At 40.1% G+C, this 13,412-nt stretch overlaps 4 protein-coding genes, 1 long non-coding RNA gene and 2 pseudogenes across 23 annotated transcripts; 4 read left to right on the forward strand and 3 right to left on the reverse strand.

Moving 5' to 3' along the window:
• Positions 1-21: 21 nt before the first annotated feature.
• On the forward strand, positions 22-2,564 carry AT1G16550 (annotated as a pseudogene). Its single transcript has 3 exons — positions 22-1,386; positions 1,493-1,645; positions 1,736-2,564.
• Positions 2,565-2,747: 183 nt separating this feature from the next.
• Positions 2,748-5,072, forward strand: AT1G16560 (Per1-like family protein; the record flags this gene model as incomplete). 9 transcript variants are annotated; one of them, NM_202114.2, is made up of 7 exons in its annotated part: positions 2,757-2,828; positions 2,937-3,103; positions 3,283-3,403; positions 3,524-3,773; positions 3,857-4,053; positions 4,143-4,330; positions 4,409-5,072. In NM_202114.2, the coding sequence occupies exons 3-7, from the start codon at positions 3,309-3,311 to the stop codon at positions 4,705-4,707; spliced, it is 1,029 nt and encodes a 342-aa protein (NP_973843.1). In that variant the 5' UTR covers positions 2,757-2,828; positions 2,937-3,103; positions 3,283-3,308. The 9 variants fall into 9 exon arrangements, with proteins under 9 accessions (NP_973842.1, NP_973843.1, NP_001323042.1 ...); NM_001332236.1 differs by having other exon boundaries at positions 2,937-3,073; positions 4,409-4,707; NM_202113.2 differs by lacking the exon at positions 2,937-3,103 and having other exon boundaries at positions 2,748-2,828.
• Positions 2,805-3,303, reverse strand: AT1G05243. Its single transcript, NR_138861.1, has one exon. It is a non-coding gene; the product is annotated as an other RNA (long non-coding RNA).
• On the reverse strand, positions 4,941-7,964 carry AT1G16570 (UDP-Glycosyltransferase superfamily protein). Of its 2 annotated transcripts, NM_101521.3 has the most exons (16): positions 7,918-7,964; positions 7,695-7,792; positions 7,587-7,620; positions 7,455-7,510; positions 7,226-7,363; positions 6,981-7,129; positions 6,797-6,886; positions 6,620-6,686; positions 6,449-6,512; positions 6,253-6,358; positions 6,022-6,164; positions 5,785-5,957; positions 5,614-5,666; positions 5,466-5,541; positions 5,244-5,372; positions 4,941-5,153 (listed from the first exon to the last, which is right to left on the reverse strand). In NM_101521.3, exons 2-16 carry the CDS (start codon positions 7,785-7,787, stop codon positions 5,127-5,129), a joined length of 1,398 nt encoding a protein of 465 aa, NP_173105.1. In that variant the 5' UTR covers positions 7,788-7,792; positions 7,918-7,964; the 3' UTR covers positions 4,941-5,126. The 2 variants fall into 2 exon arrangements, with proteins under 2 accessions (NP_173105.1, NP_001117297.1); NM_001123825.1 differs by having other exon boundaries at positions 5,244-5,541.
• Positions 7,965-8,070: 106 nt separating this feature from the next.
• Positions 8,071-9,507, forward strand: REV7 (DNA-binding HORMA family protein). 2 transcript variants are annotated; one of them, NM_101522.4, is made up of 5 exons: positions 8,071-8,277; positions 8,369-8,449; positions 8,524-8,636; positions 8,726-8,915; positions 9,019-9,507. In NM_101522.4, exons 1-5 carry the CDS (start codon positions 8,250-8,252, stop codon positions 9,252-9,254), a joined length of 648 nt encoding a protein of 215 aa, NP_564002.1. In that variant the 5' UTR covers positions 8,071-8,249; the 3' UTR covers positions 9,255-9,507. The 2 variants fall into 2 exon arrangements, with proteins under 2 accessions (NP_564002.1, NP_001321915.1); NM_001332237.1 differs by having other exon boundaries at positions 8,107-8,449; positions 9,019-9,498.
• Positions 9,508-9,532: 25 nt separating this feature from the next.
• On the forward strand, positions 9,533-9,797 carry AT1G16600 (annotated as a pseudogene). The gene has a single exon.
• A 61-nt stretch (positions 9,798-9,858) lies between these two features.
• On the reverse strand, positions 9,859-13,237 carry SR45 (arginine/serine-rich 45). Of its 7 annotated transcripts, none has more exons than NM_202115.3 (12): positions 12,851-13,205; positions 12,657-12,728; positions 12,491-12,573; positions 12,256-12,302; positions 12,089-12,169; positions 11,830-11,998; positions 11,518-11,719; positions 11,381-11,446; positions 11,125-11,241; positions 10,793-10,859; positions 10,646-10,683; positions 9,859-10,370 (listed from the first exon to the last, which is right to left on the reverse strand). In NM_202115.3, the coding sequence occupies exons 1-12, from the start codon at positions 13,048-13,050 to the stop codon at positions 10,289-10,291; spliced, it is 1,224 nt and encodes a 407-aa protein (NP_973844.1). In that variant the 5' UTR covers positions 13,051-13,205; the 3' UTR covers positions 9,859-10,288. The 7 variants fall into 7 exon arrangements, with proteins under 7 accessions (NP_973844.1, NP_001321127.1, NP_173107.1 ...); NM_001332238.1 differs by having other exon boundaries at positions 10,472-10,683; NM_101523.4 differs by having other exon boundaries at positions 11,518-11,740.
• Positions 13,238-13,412: the final 175 nt, after the last annotated feature.

Genomic DNA, 13,412 nt, shown 5'->3' on the forward strand with positions numbered 1-13,412 from the left:
TCGTGGTCGTGGTCGTGGCGGCGGAGGTGGTGGAATGGGCGGAGGAATAAATCGTAGATATCTGAGTCAAGTTATTGATTCATGCGGGAAGGATTTAACAACGGCGGAGGATATCGTCGATGATCTTCGTTCCAGATACAGTAACTTTGCCCGCTTGACTCGGCAAGTGCTTCTGCTCAACGTCAGACAAGTCCTTAACGCCAGAAACAACAAAGCTGAGGAGGAAGATGATGATAACAACAACGGCGATGGGGAAGCTGCTGCTGCTAAAAGGAAGAAAGTGTCTTCGTCGCCGTCTCATTCTTCGACTTCTGAGGACGAGGACGCTGTTTACAGCGAGAAGCTGAGTCCAAGGTTTGATTTGATCAATGACAGTCTACGAGATAACTATGCCAAGCTAAACAAGAAACCAATTGGGTCGCCGCCTGTGGAGAAGAATGTTGAAGTTGAAACTGTGGGTAACAAAGGTAGAAGTAAGATGGCTACAATGGGGTTGAGAAAGGAGTCTAAAGACTCACTTTCCATCAGTGGAACTACTGGTAATGGTGATTTGGATGTAGTGGGTGATAAAGGACCTACTTTTAAAGATTTTGGTGGGATTAAGAAAGTGTTGGATGAACTGGAGAGGAATGTTTTGTTCCCGATTCTCAATCCTGAACCGTTTAAGAAGATTGGAGTTAAGCCACCGAGTGGGATTCTATTTCATGGACCACCTGGCTGTGGGAAGACCAAGTTGGCTAATGCTATAGCCAATGAAGTTGGTGTTCCGTTTTATAAGATTTCAGCTACAGATGTGGTTTCTGGTGTCTCTGGTGCTTCTGAAGAGAATCTTAGAGAGCTTTTCTCTAAAGCGTATAGGACTGCACCTTCCATTGTGTTTATCGATGAGATTGATGCGATTGGATCAAAGAGGGAAAATCAGCAAAGGGAGATGGAAAAGCGGATTGTAACGCAATTATTGACTTGTATGGATGGACCTGGTAACAATGGTCCTGAGTCTAGTGTTGGATTTGTTCTCGTTATTGGAGCTACAAATGGCCTGATGTTCTTGATCCTGCTTTGAGGAGAAGTGGACGATTTGAATGTGAGATTGCTCTAGGTGTTCCAGATGAAGATGCAAGAGCTGAGATACTTTCTGTTGTAGCCCAAAAACTTAGACTAGAAGGGCCCTTTGACAAGAAAAGAATAGCTCGTTTAACGCCGGGTTTTGTTGGAGCAGATTTGGAGGGTGTTGCTAACATGGCTGGCAGGATTGCCACAAAGAGAATCTTGGATTCAAGAAAATCTCAACTGGCTGGGGACTCTGAAGATGATAGTTCTTGGCTGAGGCATCCCTGGCCAGAAGAAGAGTTGGAAAAACTCTTTGTTAAGATGTCTGATTTCGAGGTATGTTAATTGTAGGCATGGCATGAGTCTACTTTTCTGTACTTCAATAGCTACGAGATTTTAATCCTTGGTTCCTAACTCTGTTGGTTGCTCTGTAATCTACTAGGAAGCAGTGAATCTAGTTCAGGCATCTTTAACAAGGGAAGGATTCTCTATCGTGCCTGATGTCAAGTGGGATGATGTTGGTGGACTTGAGCATCTACGACTTGAATTCAACCGCTATATAGTCAGACCTATCAAAAAGCCTGATATTTACAAGGTAACTAATAAGTCACTTAGAACTGTTATATAGTCAAGATTACTTGCTTTTTCTCTCGAGGTCTGAATGTGCCACTTTGGTTCTTTTTAGGCTTTTGGGGTAGACTTAGAGGTTGGATTTTTACTCTATGGACCACCGGGTTGTGGCAAGACATTGATTGCAAAGGCAGTTGCTAACGAGGCAGGAGCTAATTTCATGCACATCAAGGGTGCAGAGCTTCTAAACAAGTACGTTGGAGAGAGCGAGCTTGCTATTCGGACATTGTTTCAGCGTGCCCGGACATGTTCGCCATGTGTGATCTTCTTTGATGAGGTGGATGCTTTGACAACAAGCCGTGGCAAAGAAGGTGCCTGGGTTGTTGAACGGCTTTTAAACCAGTTCCTTGTTGAGCTAGACGGTGGAGAGAGGCGTAATGTATACGTAATTGGAGCTACAAACAGGCCAGATGTAATTGATCCTGCGTTCTTGAGACCTGGTAGGTTTGGGAATCTTCTATATGTACCCCTCCCTAACGCCGATGAACGTGCTTCAATTCTAAAAGCTATTGCAAGGAAGAAGCCCATAGATCCTAGTGTTGATCTTGATAGCATTGCAAAGATGAATTGTGAAGGTTTCAGCGGAGCTGATCTCGCTCACTTGGTGCAAAAAGCTACATTCCAGGCAGTGGAGGAGATCACCACAATTTCATGTGAAGATGATGACGATATTACAGATACAAGTCAGTGTACGATTAAGATGACTCATTTCGAGCAAGCATTGTCCTTAGTCTCACCTTCTGTGAACAAACAGCAAAGAAGACACTATGAGGAACTATCAAAAAAGCTCCAAGAAAGCATTGGAAGGAAACCATAGGGTCATTCTTTTTGCCTTGCACTAAAACCTCTCTTACTTATATTATGTCTGCAAATTCCCATTCTTCTGAGTACTTGTAACAATTATATTATTGAGATAAGATAAATACGAAAGAAGGTTTTGTTACTCTTTTTTGGGGGACATTTTGTAAAGCAGATAATGGTAGAAACTAGAAAGAAAAAGAATAATGCAAAAACTACGTCGTTTAGTTTAAATTATAAGACACGTGGTCTTCTCTTTCGTCGTCTCCATTATTTACAGGAGTGCGATAATATTCTTTGAAGCTTTAACATTGTTGCGAAGACCAGACTCTCAGACTCAGACTCGGGAGGTATTGGATTCTATCTGATCTGCTCGATTTTTTCTCTATTTTCTTGCTCTCTACATTATAGCTGATCGATTTCTCATCTTGTTGTTGTTGTCCCTGCTTGATTGGTAGATCTCGAGGGGGTTTAAGCTCTGCATTTGATTTAAGTTCTGAGTTTTCGATAATCTGATCGAATCTGGAAATCATAGTATTAGATTCTACAGAAATCAAGTTCGATCCTTAACCAAGAGATTCTGTAGTCTTTCAAGGTCGAATTATAGAAGGATTTTTATTGATATGTGAGAATTTCTTTCACTGGAATAAACACTTGCTTTAGGATTCTTAACGGAAGCATCATATGAAGATCTTCACATTTGTAGTTTTTTTTTATAGTCTCTGATTCATAGTTTCCATTTGCAGCTCCTTTAAGCGATTTCTTTCTTTGTTTTTTGAGGCTTGCATTGTTATTATCACGCAGTGATTTCACTTCAACTTTCTGCTCAGATGGCAGTCCACTACTGGACAGCCCTGTTTCTATTGTTGCCATGCCTTTTCTGTATTTCAAATGCTAGTGCTGGCGATGCTGATCCAGATTACAGGTAATCTTAGAATTTCGGTAATCTTTGAGTATCTATCGTGAACTTGGTTTTGTTGTAGCTTATATGTAAGCAACATTTTTGATTCGTGGAGATTATGAATGTCTGGCAATTTTGTGTCAGGACATGTGTTTCAGAATGTGAGATAAGCGGTTGTGTTGGACAACTTTGCTTTCCTCAGTGCAATTCTTCATCCGATGGTGGTCCATGGTACATCCAAGAACCTTTGTATTTACAATGGAAAAAATGGGGTTGTCAAGGTGATTGCCGTTATCAATGTATGGTTAATAGAGAGACTGAACGGGAAACTCTCGGTCAAGCCCCAGTCAAGTACCATGGTAAATGGCCCTTCAAGCGTGTACTTGGGATTCAGGTTAGTTTTTTTCTTCAATCGCTTTTTTTTATTCTGGTTGTTTCCATATAATATGAGTTTTGACTTACCTTGTTCTTTGCCAGGAGCCTGCTTCTGTTGCTTTCTCTGTACTCAACCTAGCAATGCATTTCCATGGTTGGCTTTCCTTTTTCATCATGATCTACTATAAGTTGCCTCTGAAACAAGATAGGACAGCGTACTATGAATACGTTGGTTTGTGGCATATCTACGGTCTCCTGTCCATGAACTCTTGGTTCTGGAGTGCTGTTTTCCACAGCCGGTAAATCATCTACACATTACTCTATTATCCACAATCTGCATCATATATTCATATGTGATTTTCTGGTAATCCGTCTCTGTGGTTCTCAGGGATGTTGACCTTACAGAGAGGTTGGACTACTCATCCGCAGTAGCGATTCTCGGATTCTCACTCATCTTAGCCATTTTACGAACATTTGATATTCGGGTTGAGGCTGCAAGGGTCATGGTATCCGCTCCAATACTAGCTTTTGTAACCACCCACATACTCTACATAAACTTCTACAAACTCGACTATGGTACCCTCAATAACTTTCCGTTGTCTAAAAATCGAGTCAATATTTTTGGTGAATTCATCAGTTGAATGTCGTTTACAGGCTGGAACATGATTGTGTGTGTGGCAATGGGAGTCTCACAGCTTTTCCTATGGGCAAGATGGGCCGCTGTCTCAAGCCACCCTTCTAATTGGAAACTTTGGGTGGTTGTGATAGCTGGAGGATTAGCCATGCTTCTAGAGATATATGATTTTCCTCCATATGAAGGCTACTTCGATGCTCACTCGATCTGGCACGCTGCCACAATTCCCTTAACCATTCTCTGGTGGAGCTTCATTAGAGACGATGCTGAGTTCAGAACTTCCAGCCTCCTCAAGAAAACTAAGACGAAGGCAAAGTGAGTCTCTTTGCTAAGTTTTACAAGGATTTTTATCCGACCATACGAGTATGCAGACACGAGGGAAAAACAAAAGATGGAAATGGATTTAAACATCACGAAGAAGGCAGAGTCTTTTGTTTAAAGCTAGCTGGTTTATGGATTCACAGGTTTCTTCAGTTTTTTTTATTTTATATTGTTACATTAACTGTTGAATTTGCTTTGAGCCTTTCAGTGTTTTTCTTTGGCCTTACTTTTGGTTAAGAAAGATTTTGATATCATTTACTCATTCATACACAGACTCATGCGAAACCATTTTGAATTCAGATTCTGTCAATATTTTCGAGACAATCTTGTAATCTATAGGATTTTGTATAAAAATTTGGATCTACAAAAGCAGTTGTGTGAGAAACTCTCAAGCCCATCGATTTTGAGTCTTCTCTTTCATGAATCTGCAATTTGAGACACGACCTGCATAGACCAGACATAAAGACATCTTATGAGAAATAGCCCAATAAAAAAGTATGTGTGCGGGATACAGAGAGGGCCGACGGATTTTGCCTGAGTGATTAAAGGTTTTGCACAATCTTCCCACTCTGTAGCCCATCGACCCGAAGAACCAGTCTCCATTGCACCCGCTTTAAGCGACATTAGTGCATCACAGTTCCCTGGAAAACCCTTGAAGAGAATCTGTTCACAAAGACAAAACACAAGAACATTACTGCTGTCTTCTGCTGTAGACTTGGTGAAATAGTCTTTTAAAAAGAAAGACGAGTTACTTACCAATAATTGATCTGCTAATTCTGATGAAGATGAAAACAAAAGTCCGTTCTTCCCATCTTTAACGAGTTCTTGAATGCTTCACGAAAGTTGAAGGTTTTAAAGTTATAGTATTTGTTCGTGAAAGTAATGTAAGTGATTGATTATTTACCATGAGTAGGAAACCGAGCAAACTGGGAGGCCACATCCAAACATATCAACAACCTAAAACGCCAAACATCGGTAGCAAGTTGACACAATGGAAATCAAGTCTTAAATCTTCTTAACCTTATTAAAAACAATGTGCTTCTTAACATATGAGCTATAAAAACAATGTGCTTACCTTCATGGGAAGGTCTAAACCCGACGAGGAAGTGTGTAAGCAGACACCGAGATCTGCAGAACCTAAAAGCAATGGGTAATCTTCAGCTGCGAGCCACATTGTACGGAATGCCACATGTCTAAGGTTTAATCGTTTGATTTTCTCCTCGTACATCTCCTTTTCAGGTCCTTTACCTTCATAGACAGCATGGATAGCTCAGAAAAAGAAACAGCTAAATATTATCATGTTTATCTTTACCTGTAATGATGAACAACAAATTGGGATAATGGTGTTGCTCTTCTGAAATTTCAGCTGTTTCACTTCCTTTTGATCTTGCAGCCACACGCCGATCATACATCACTGCAGCTTCCAGTAGGATACCAAAATTTTCATCAGGGGTCCTGAAAAATTCACATTCTAGTATTCACTATCACGGAAGGATGATGCCACAAGAGTGAAAGTGAACAAAGAATGATGATGTGTCCTCACCAGCTTGTACTACTCACAACAAGAGCTGGTCTGTTTTGCTTCAGCGAGATGTCAGCATTAAATTTGGTAGTAAAAAGGGTTTCATTAAGCTCTTGGTTTTCCAACTCTAAATTTGAATTGAAAGATTTGGCATCAGAATGAATGGAGAAGCCCAAAAGAAATCAAAACATGGATTTTTTTATTTGAAGAGAGATACCTCTACTAATGAAATCATAGACACCAATTGGATGGCAAAGATCCTTCCTCACTCGGCAAAACAACTAAAGAAGTAACCAAATTTTACATTACTTCTTAGATACCGCACTCTACCCAGAGAGAAGTGATTGATTAAACTAATCAATTTTCTTGTGAATCACACAATGCTAACCTCATGCCTTTCTTCAAGCAAAGCGGGACGGAAAAACTCAGGAGGCTGATCATATAACACTTTGGCTCTGTTTTTCCAATTCAGAACATTAATGCATACGAAATCAGAATCACATCACTTTCTTTAGTTCAGAATCAAAATGTAACAGGTTATTATCTATGAGAAATTTCATCTCACCTCACACCCCAATTCTGATCCAGTTCATGTTGCATTGCTTTTGTGACACATAGCGAACCTGTTGCCATCTTTCCATAATGATTCTCAGACCTAAAATCATGCAAATGCTAATATTTCACCCTTAAATAAAAAGGTCCTACAGGTAGTTTTAAGCCATTATCAAGCCACTGGTTAATATACTTACCAGCGGTATAAGGATACAAGCAAATTGTTTCTTCCTAAAGACAATGCCAACAACGTATATCCAAAATTATGCCAATCTACAACAAACGCTGCACGTCTCCATGAACTCGCCCACTTAACAGCAATTAGAGTTGGGACGGAAGGAGGATTCTGTAGAAATATAACTAGGTGTAACTTGTGCATATATTTCGCAAGAAAACAGAATTTACTGTAAATTTCAAAGTGACAAGAATAAAGATTTTTTACCTGGACCAAGAAAATGTCAGGCGCTGGTACTTTAACGAAAAGAAACCAGAGAAGCATTGTAAACTGAATAAATGCCTTGAGCAAGAGAGTTACAGGATAAAGTATCTTTGGAAAGTACTGAATGAATCGAGGCTGCGCCTGTTTTAGCACCCCCCCAAAATAAGAAACTGATGATCGTGAATCTACAGAGTTGCTAGTAGTTTATATTGAAGATTTGATCGAAACATACCATGGTATGGATGTGGATTGATGGGTGATTTAGAACAGCTTCATGGGGTATAGAACCTGTACATGAATTTTTTAAAAACACTTCAGCAATGCATTGTGTGATTCACAAGAAAATTGATCAAGGAATCCTTACCTCCATATGCAACAATGTCCACTTGAAATGATGCCTGCAGGTTTAAGTCATTAGAGGAACTAATCAATTCAAGAGGAACTTGATCAAATGCAAAAATGGGCACAAAACCTGACGAGCAAGAGAAAGAGCGTGATATTGCATCCGAGGACTTCGACCAAGATCTCCAAGTACCACTACACAAGCCCTTCCTCTTTTCCCCATCGTTCCTATGTCGAGCTCAAAAGTTATCAGACTCTACTAATCCATGAGAAGCTAGCTAGTTATAAATCCAAGAGCAAACACGAATACGATCTCAGGAAACAAGATCAAACATAAAGATGTAAAATCTTACCGGATCTACTAGATCCCGTCGATATGCGCCGGGCAAAATTTTCCGATGAGGCGGAGGAGAGAGATACACATTAATGAAAACACGTAATTGGGCCCGAGGGAATTAGTTAGGCCCATGAGTTACAAACCCATATCTTATAACTCTATGAAGTAACTCCCGACCAAAAAAAAAAAAAAACTCTATGAAGTAACTAAAGTAGTCACGTGTCTGTCACATGCGTGATTATTTTGCCGGCGAAAGACGAAGAACGGAAGAAGGACTTCACTTTCACGGCGAAGTTAGGATTCGTGTTCTTTAATCGTATAGGAGGTCTCGGAGATTGTGAGACGCTAATGAGTCGGAAGGATGATAATCAGTCAGGTAAGTTCCTGATTCTAAATTTTAATGTCATAAACATGATAACATCAGTTAGTAGTTTGGCTTCGAAATTTTGTAATTTTGGGTGATTCAGGAGAAGTTGGTCGTACTCTGGTGGACTTTATGGAAGTAGCCATCACAATGATTGTATACCTCAAAGGTTTTTACCCATCTGGTGAGTAAAGAGCGATTTGTGAGATTGACATGCATCTCCAAGTGATTGATCAATTTTGTGTGTTGTATGTAAAGCGGCATTTGAAAGGAGGAGATATATGAATGTGGTGGTGCAAAGAGCAAGGCATCCTGAGCTACGCGACTATATTCACTCTGCTGCTTCTGGACTTCTTCCTTTTATTGAAAAGGTCTCTTCTTCTTCTTTTTGTCCTGCTTTAAGTGTAACATGATGTATATGTGGGAGTGCTGCATTTCTTATGCATGATCACTGAAACAGGGTCTTGTTGAGAGAGTAGCAGTCGTGTTTTTCAGCGAGGATAATGTTCCTGTAGAGAGGTTCATCTTCAAGATCACGATTAAACCGTCTTGCGCTGCTTTAGTAGAAGAGGGTCAACTGGAGTTTGCGCTTAGGTCCTTCTTAATCAAGCTTTCCGTCTCAAAATCCCTAGTCAAACCTCTTCCCCTAAGTAAATACATCTCTAGCTCCACCCACCCTCTGTACATTCTCTCTTCTTATAGCAATGTTTCTATGTTTTAAAGCGTTTTGATCTTTCCCACTCGTATAAACAGATTGTAGATGGGAGGTAACGGCTTATCTGAGGTCACTTCCTCAAGTGGGTTCAAGCAAAGAAGCAGAGCTGTGGATTCCAACAGACACAAAGCAGTGGCAGAACCCACCAGTTTTAACGCCAGTCAAGTCTTTGAACAGCGAACCACTCTGCTTGCAGCTTTACTTGGAACACCCAAGTTTGTCTGAACCACTCAACCTTGTCAACCCCGAGGATGTCGCACCCCATGACCCATAAGTCAGATTACATGTGAGCCTCGGCTCCGTTTGCTGGACCCAATTTCTGAAGCAAGATGCATTATTGTATAATGCCAAGATGCATTATAAACATGTTTGGGATTGTGTGGTCACCTCACCGGTAGCAGAAGAGAGTTGTAAAATTAACCACAACGTTGTCTTCTTTCTTAACACTTGCATAGTCTCTTTCCGTGTAAACAAAAACGAAAGTGGTTATTTCAAAATTATTGGTTCCAAGTTAGAAATTTGACTACATATTTATATATATTTTTAATAATTACTAATCATCAATTTACAATTAGAAAACGGAGATTATCCTCAACACTCTCTTCCAAAGATTCAATACATACAGGATCAGAGAATGGTGTGTGTATTTATTAGATTATAAAAACAGAGTTGTTGCTCTGTTGTGCAGGAAATGACAGGAGTGTTCATGAAGAACTGTTTTCTAAACTATGTTACCTACAGAAACATCTTCCCCATATGGGCACTTGCAGAGTGGTATGTATATTTATTTTCTTTGAGTGGTATGTACTGTGTGAAGTTGAGGAAAACTCTATTTTTCGTTTTAAATAAAAGTTTGTGCACTCTCATTAAGATGCATGGTTTGATGCAAAATTGTTGTTGTGCATCTTAGGAGCCCTTAAATTATAATTATTTATTTCTCTGAATGAAACAAAAAACCAATTTCTTGTGTATTTGGATCACCAGTCTTTGTATGGATTTCTTTCTCTTTTAACTAAAATAATAAGAAAAGGGTGAAGGAGCCAGCCATTCTTCAACAAGACTGAATATATTAGGGAATTACAACCAGCTAAAAGAACCAAGTCATTATCGTTGCATCTAATGAGGAGATCCACAAAAGAAGATTAAACATCCAAACACTACAAAAACCACAACTCTCATTTGGTCACTGGTAAACATTTTATCTGTTCTAAGAAAAGAGGCTGAGACAGATGATAACGATAAAGATGGAGAAAGAGAGCTACATCAAGACTCAAGTTTTTTTTTTTTTTTTTTTAATTTTTATCACCTTTAAGTTTTACGAGGTGGAGGTGGTGGTGGCGGTGAACTGCTGCTGCTGCTGTTACTGCTGCTTCTTTTTCCTCTCAGTGGCCTAAACATACCCAACAACAACCCATTTTCTTTTATTAGACTTCAACGCAAAAAATTTCTACACAACAATTCTATTTTTCTCTGTTTCATCACCAAACTCACCAAGAAAGTATAGGTCCCAGATGTTTATGCTATGTCTTTTATCAGGAATTGGGGTAACCCTTAACTTTACTATACATAACTTAACATTGGAACTTCTTCAATTAATGCATTCTACAGACTATAAAGTGTTTCCAGTTTAAGACGAGGATTAGTGTTAAGACAGAAAGTGTTTACCTCTTAGGACTGCGGCTCCTTGAAATCTTCCTAGGAATCTGTAAGGTTTAATAATGCACAAATGATAGAAAGTCAAGAGTCAAGACATATAACTCGCAAGGCATCAAAAATTTTATAGCTAAAAAGGGATCTGCAAGAAGCCCTTACCCTTCTGGGACTTGGTGAACTAGAGTAAGAAGATGACCTCCCACGTCTCCCAGCTGGACCTCGTCCCCTGCTTACAGTTAAAGACAAAATTAATTCATGAACAAACCCCAGACGGATCTATATAACTTAGTCATATTGGGTATCAACGTCTCTAGGAGCTGGTATGTCAGAAACCTAGGTAAAAGGATAAGACAATGTAGGATCTTGGGGTATACTCATGAATTATGAAAGACTTAAAAACTTGTTATGAATCAGTCTTAGCTATGCATCTGTAACAAAATAAAACCCACGAGAGAGACCCCAGAAAAAAGTTTAAATGAGTTCCAACATACTTGCGGGGTGAGATGGAACTTGAACGAGAGCGACCAGGCCTACGAATTGGGGATCGGCTACGCCTACGGATTGGAGATCTTCTGGGAGGACTGCGTAGTCTCCTTGGAGGTGGAGACCTGAAACACGCCGAATACAAAACATATATAAAACTGACACATTTTTCCCGGTCTAATTTACTGAGTAATATAGTCTATAAAGCTGTGATTCCTAAACTTCGATTACTAAGGGTGTAATTCAGGTACCAAATAGACATACCTTCGTCTTAGAGGAAGAGGAGACCTTCTTCGAACAGGACTGCCACGAATTCTTCTAGGGGAGCCCCTGCTGACAGATAAAAGGTGAGCTATCGAATCTGAAACACACCAGACAAAACAGATGGTGCCATAACTAACCTTGGAGGAGATCTATATCGTCTTGGAGGGGGAGAAGATGGAGAACGGCCTCTAGATGGTGATGCTGGCCTACGTCTAGGAGGTGTATCACCGCGACGGCGGATAGGAGAGCCCGGCCTCCGGCGATGGGGAGAATCAGGTGATCGCCTTCTAGGTGATAAGCCTCTCCTAGGTAGAGGTGATCGCCTTCTCGGAGAAAGCCCTGTTTTCCGTTGAGGAGATGCTAAGCACATATTGATGATACTAATTAACACAACATAAAGCATATACTACAACAATTATAAATAACCAAAATATAAGGATTTGACATACTCTCTCTTGGGCGCCTGGGACCACCATCTTTCTCAGCGTCAGCAGCAGCATTATCAGATTTTGGAGCATCTCTTTTTGGTGCAGCTGAGACAGGTTTAGGGGGTGAAGATACTTTCTGACGAGGTGGTAGTGTGAACGTTGCTTTAACAACCTTTCCATCAATTTGGGCCTGTGTTCAGTGAACAAAAAAAAAACATGCATAAATCTTCTCTGTCAATATGTCAAGTACAGTGCATTTCATAATTGGAAAGAGACATACACCATCCATGTAGAGCTGAGCTTTCTCAGCATCAGCTCTTGCCTTGAACTCAACATAACCATGTCCTCTTGGAAGATTAACCTGTTAATAATATTCAAAGGAATTATGAGCAGATTTCAACAAGTGATGCAAGTAAACAACAGAGAGTAAAGAGAATAGCAACTTACAGCTCGATCCATCGCAATTTCGACATGTATAACTTCACCAAAGTTGCCTAATAATAACATGAAACCAAGCCATGTTATAAGACTTAACATTTAGCCAACACAAGGAAAACAAAAGACCAGTGATGATCGTAATGCCGTATACACTACTGATGACATTAGCGGACATGTGTAGACAGTTATCATGTAGTAAGATTAGAAGAAGCAGAAGAAACAGAGAAAAGAGAAATCAACATACCAAAGATTTCTTTGAGATGGGCTTCATTCACATTCCTGCTAAGAGAATCAACATGGAGAACAAGAGATTCTTGAACAGCTTTCCTGAAAGCATAAAAGATTGTAAAGTCAGTAATGACGAAAGCATAAACACTAGAATATATTTATGTGAACGAGTCAGATATTACTTGGAAGGTGAAGATGCTCCTTTAGATGGTGGAGGAGGAGGAGAGCGACCTCGCCTAGCAGGTCCAGCAGGACTACACAAGAAGATACATCAGAACATCAATTCGAATTCGAGCTGAACGAACCAAGAAGAATGAAAGCGAAATTACACAAATCCAATTCGAACAATTGGTAAGTGATTGAAAGAAACCCTAACCTTTTTCCACGACGTGGAGGACTGCGACTCCCAGAACTGACGCTTCGCGAAGGAGATGAAGATGAAGAGAGCGATCTAGAACGGGAGCGTGAGCGGGAAATAGACCTGGAGGGGCTCGAACCCGAACGAGATCTGGAACTGGAACGAGATGACGAGCCAGACACGGAGGGGGAACGACGGCCACGACTTGGTTTCGCCATGGGCGAGAGATATCGAGAAAATCGCGAGAAACCTTGCTTCAAAACCCTAGCGGATAAAAAAGATTAGAGGAGAGAGACAGACAGACAGACTGTGACTTTTTTTTTCCAGTCTCCTTTTTTTTTCCGCGGACTGCAAATTAAACCGAAGATGATACGTGGCAGGTTTTTATTTGCTTGATAAATTGAGGGATTTATATGTTTTTTAAAGCATTTTATAAAGTATAAATACCATAATGAGCTCAATTTGTGTCCTTTCCCATTTTTCATATCAGATTTGAATGTGTCACTAATCAAAAGTTCTTCAAATCCTACAGGAAAATTCAAACAGAAAAGCTAGTAACTCCCATAAAAAATTCAACAAC

The sequence above is a fragment of the Arabidopsis thaliana genome (assembly GCF_000001735.4).
Source record: "Arabidopsis thaliana chromosome 1 sequence".
NCBI classification, from domain to species: Eukaryota; Viridiplantae; Streptophyta; class Magnoliopsida; order Brassicales; family Brassicaceae; genus Arabidopsis; species Arabidopsis thaliana.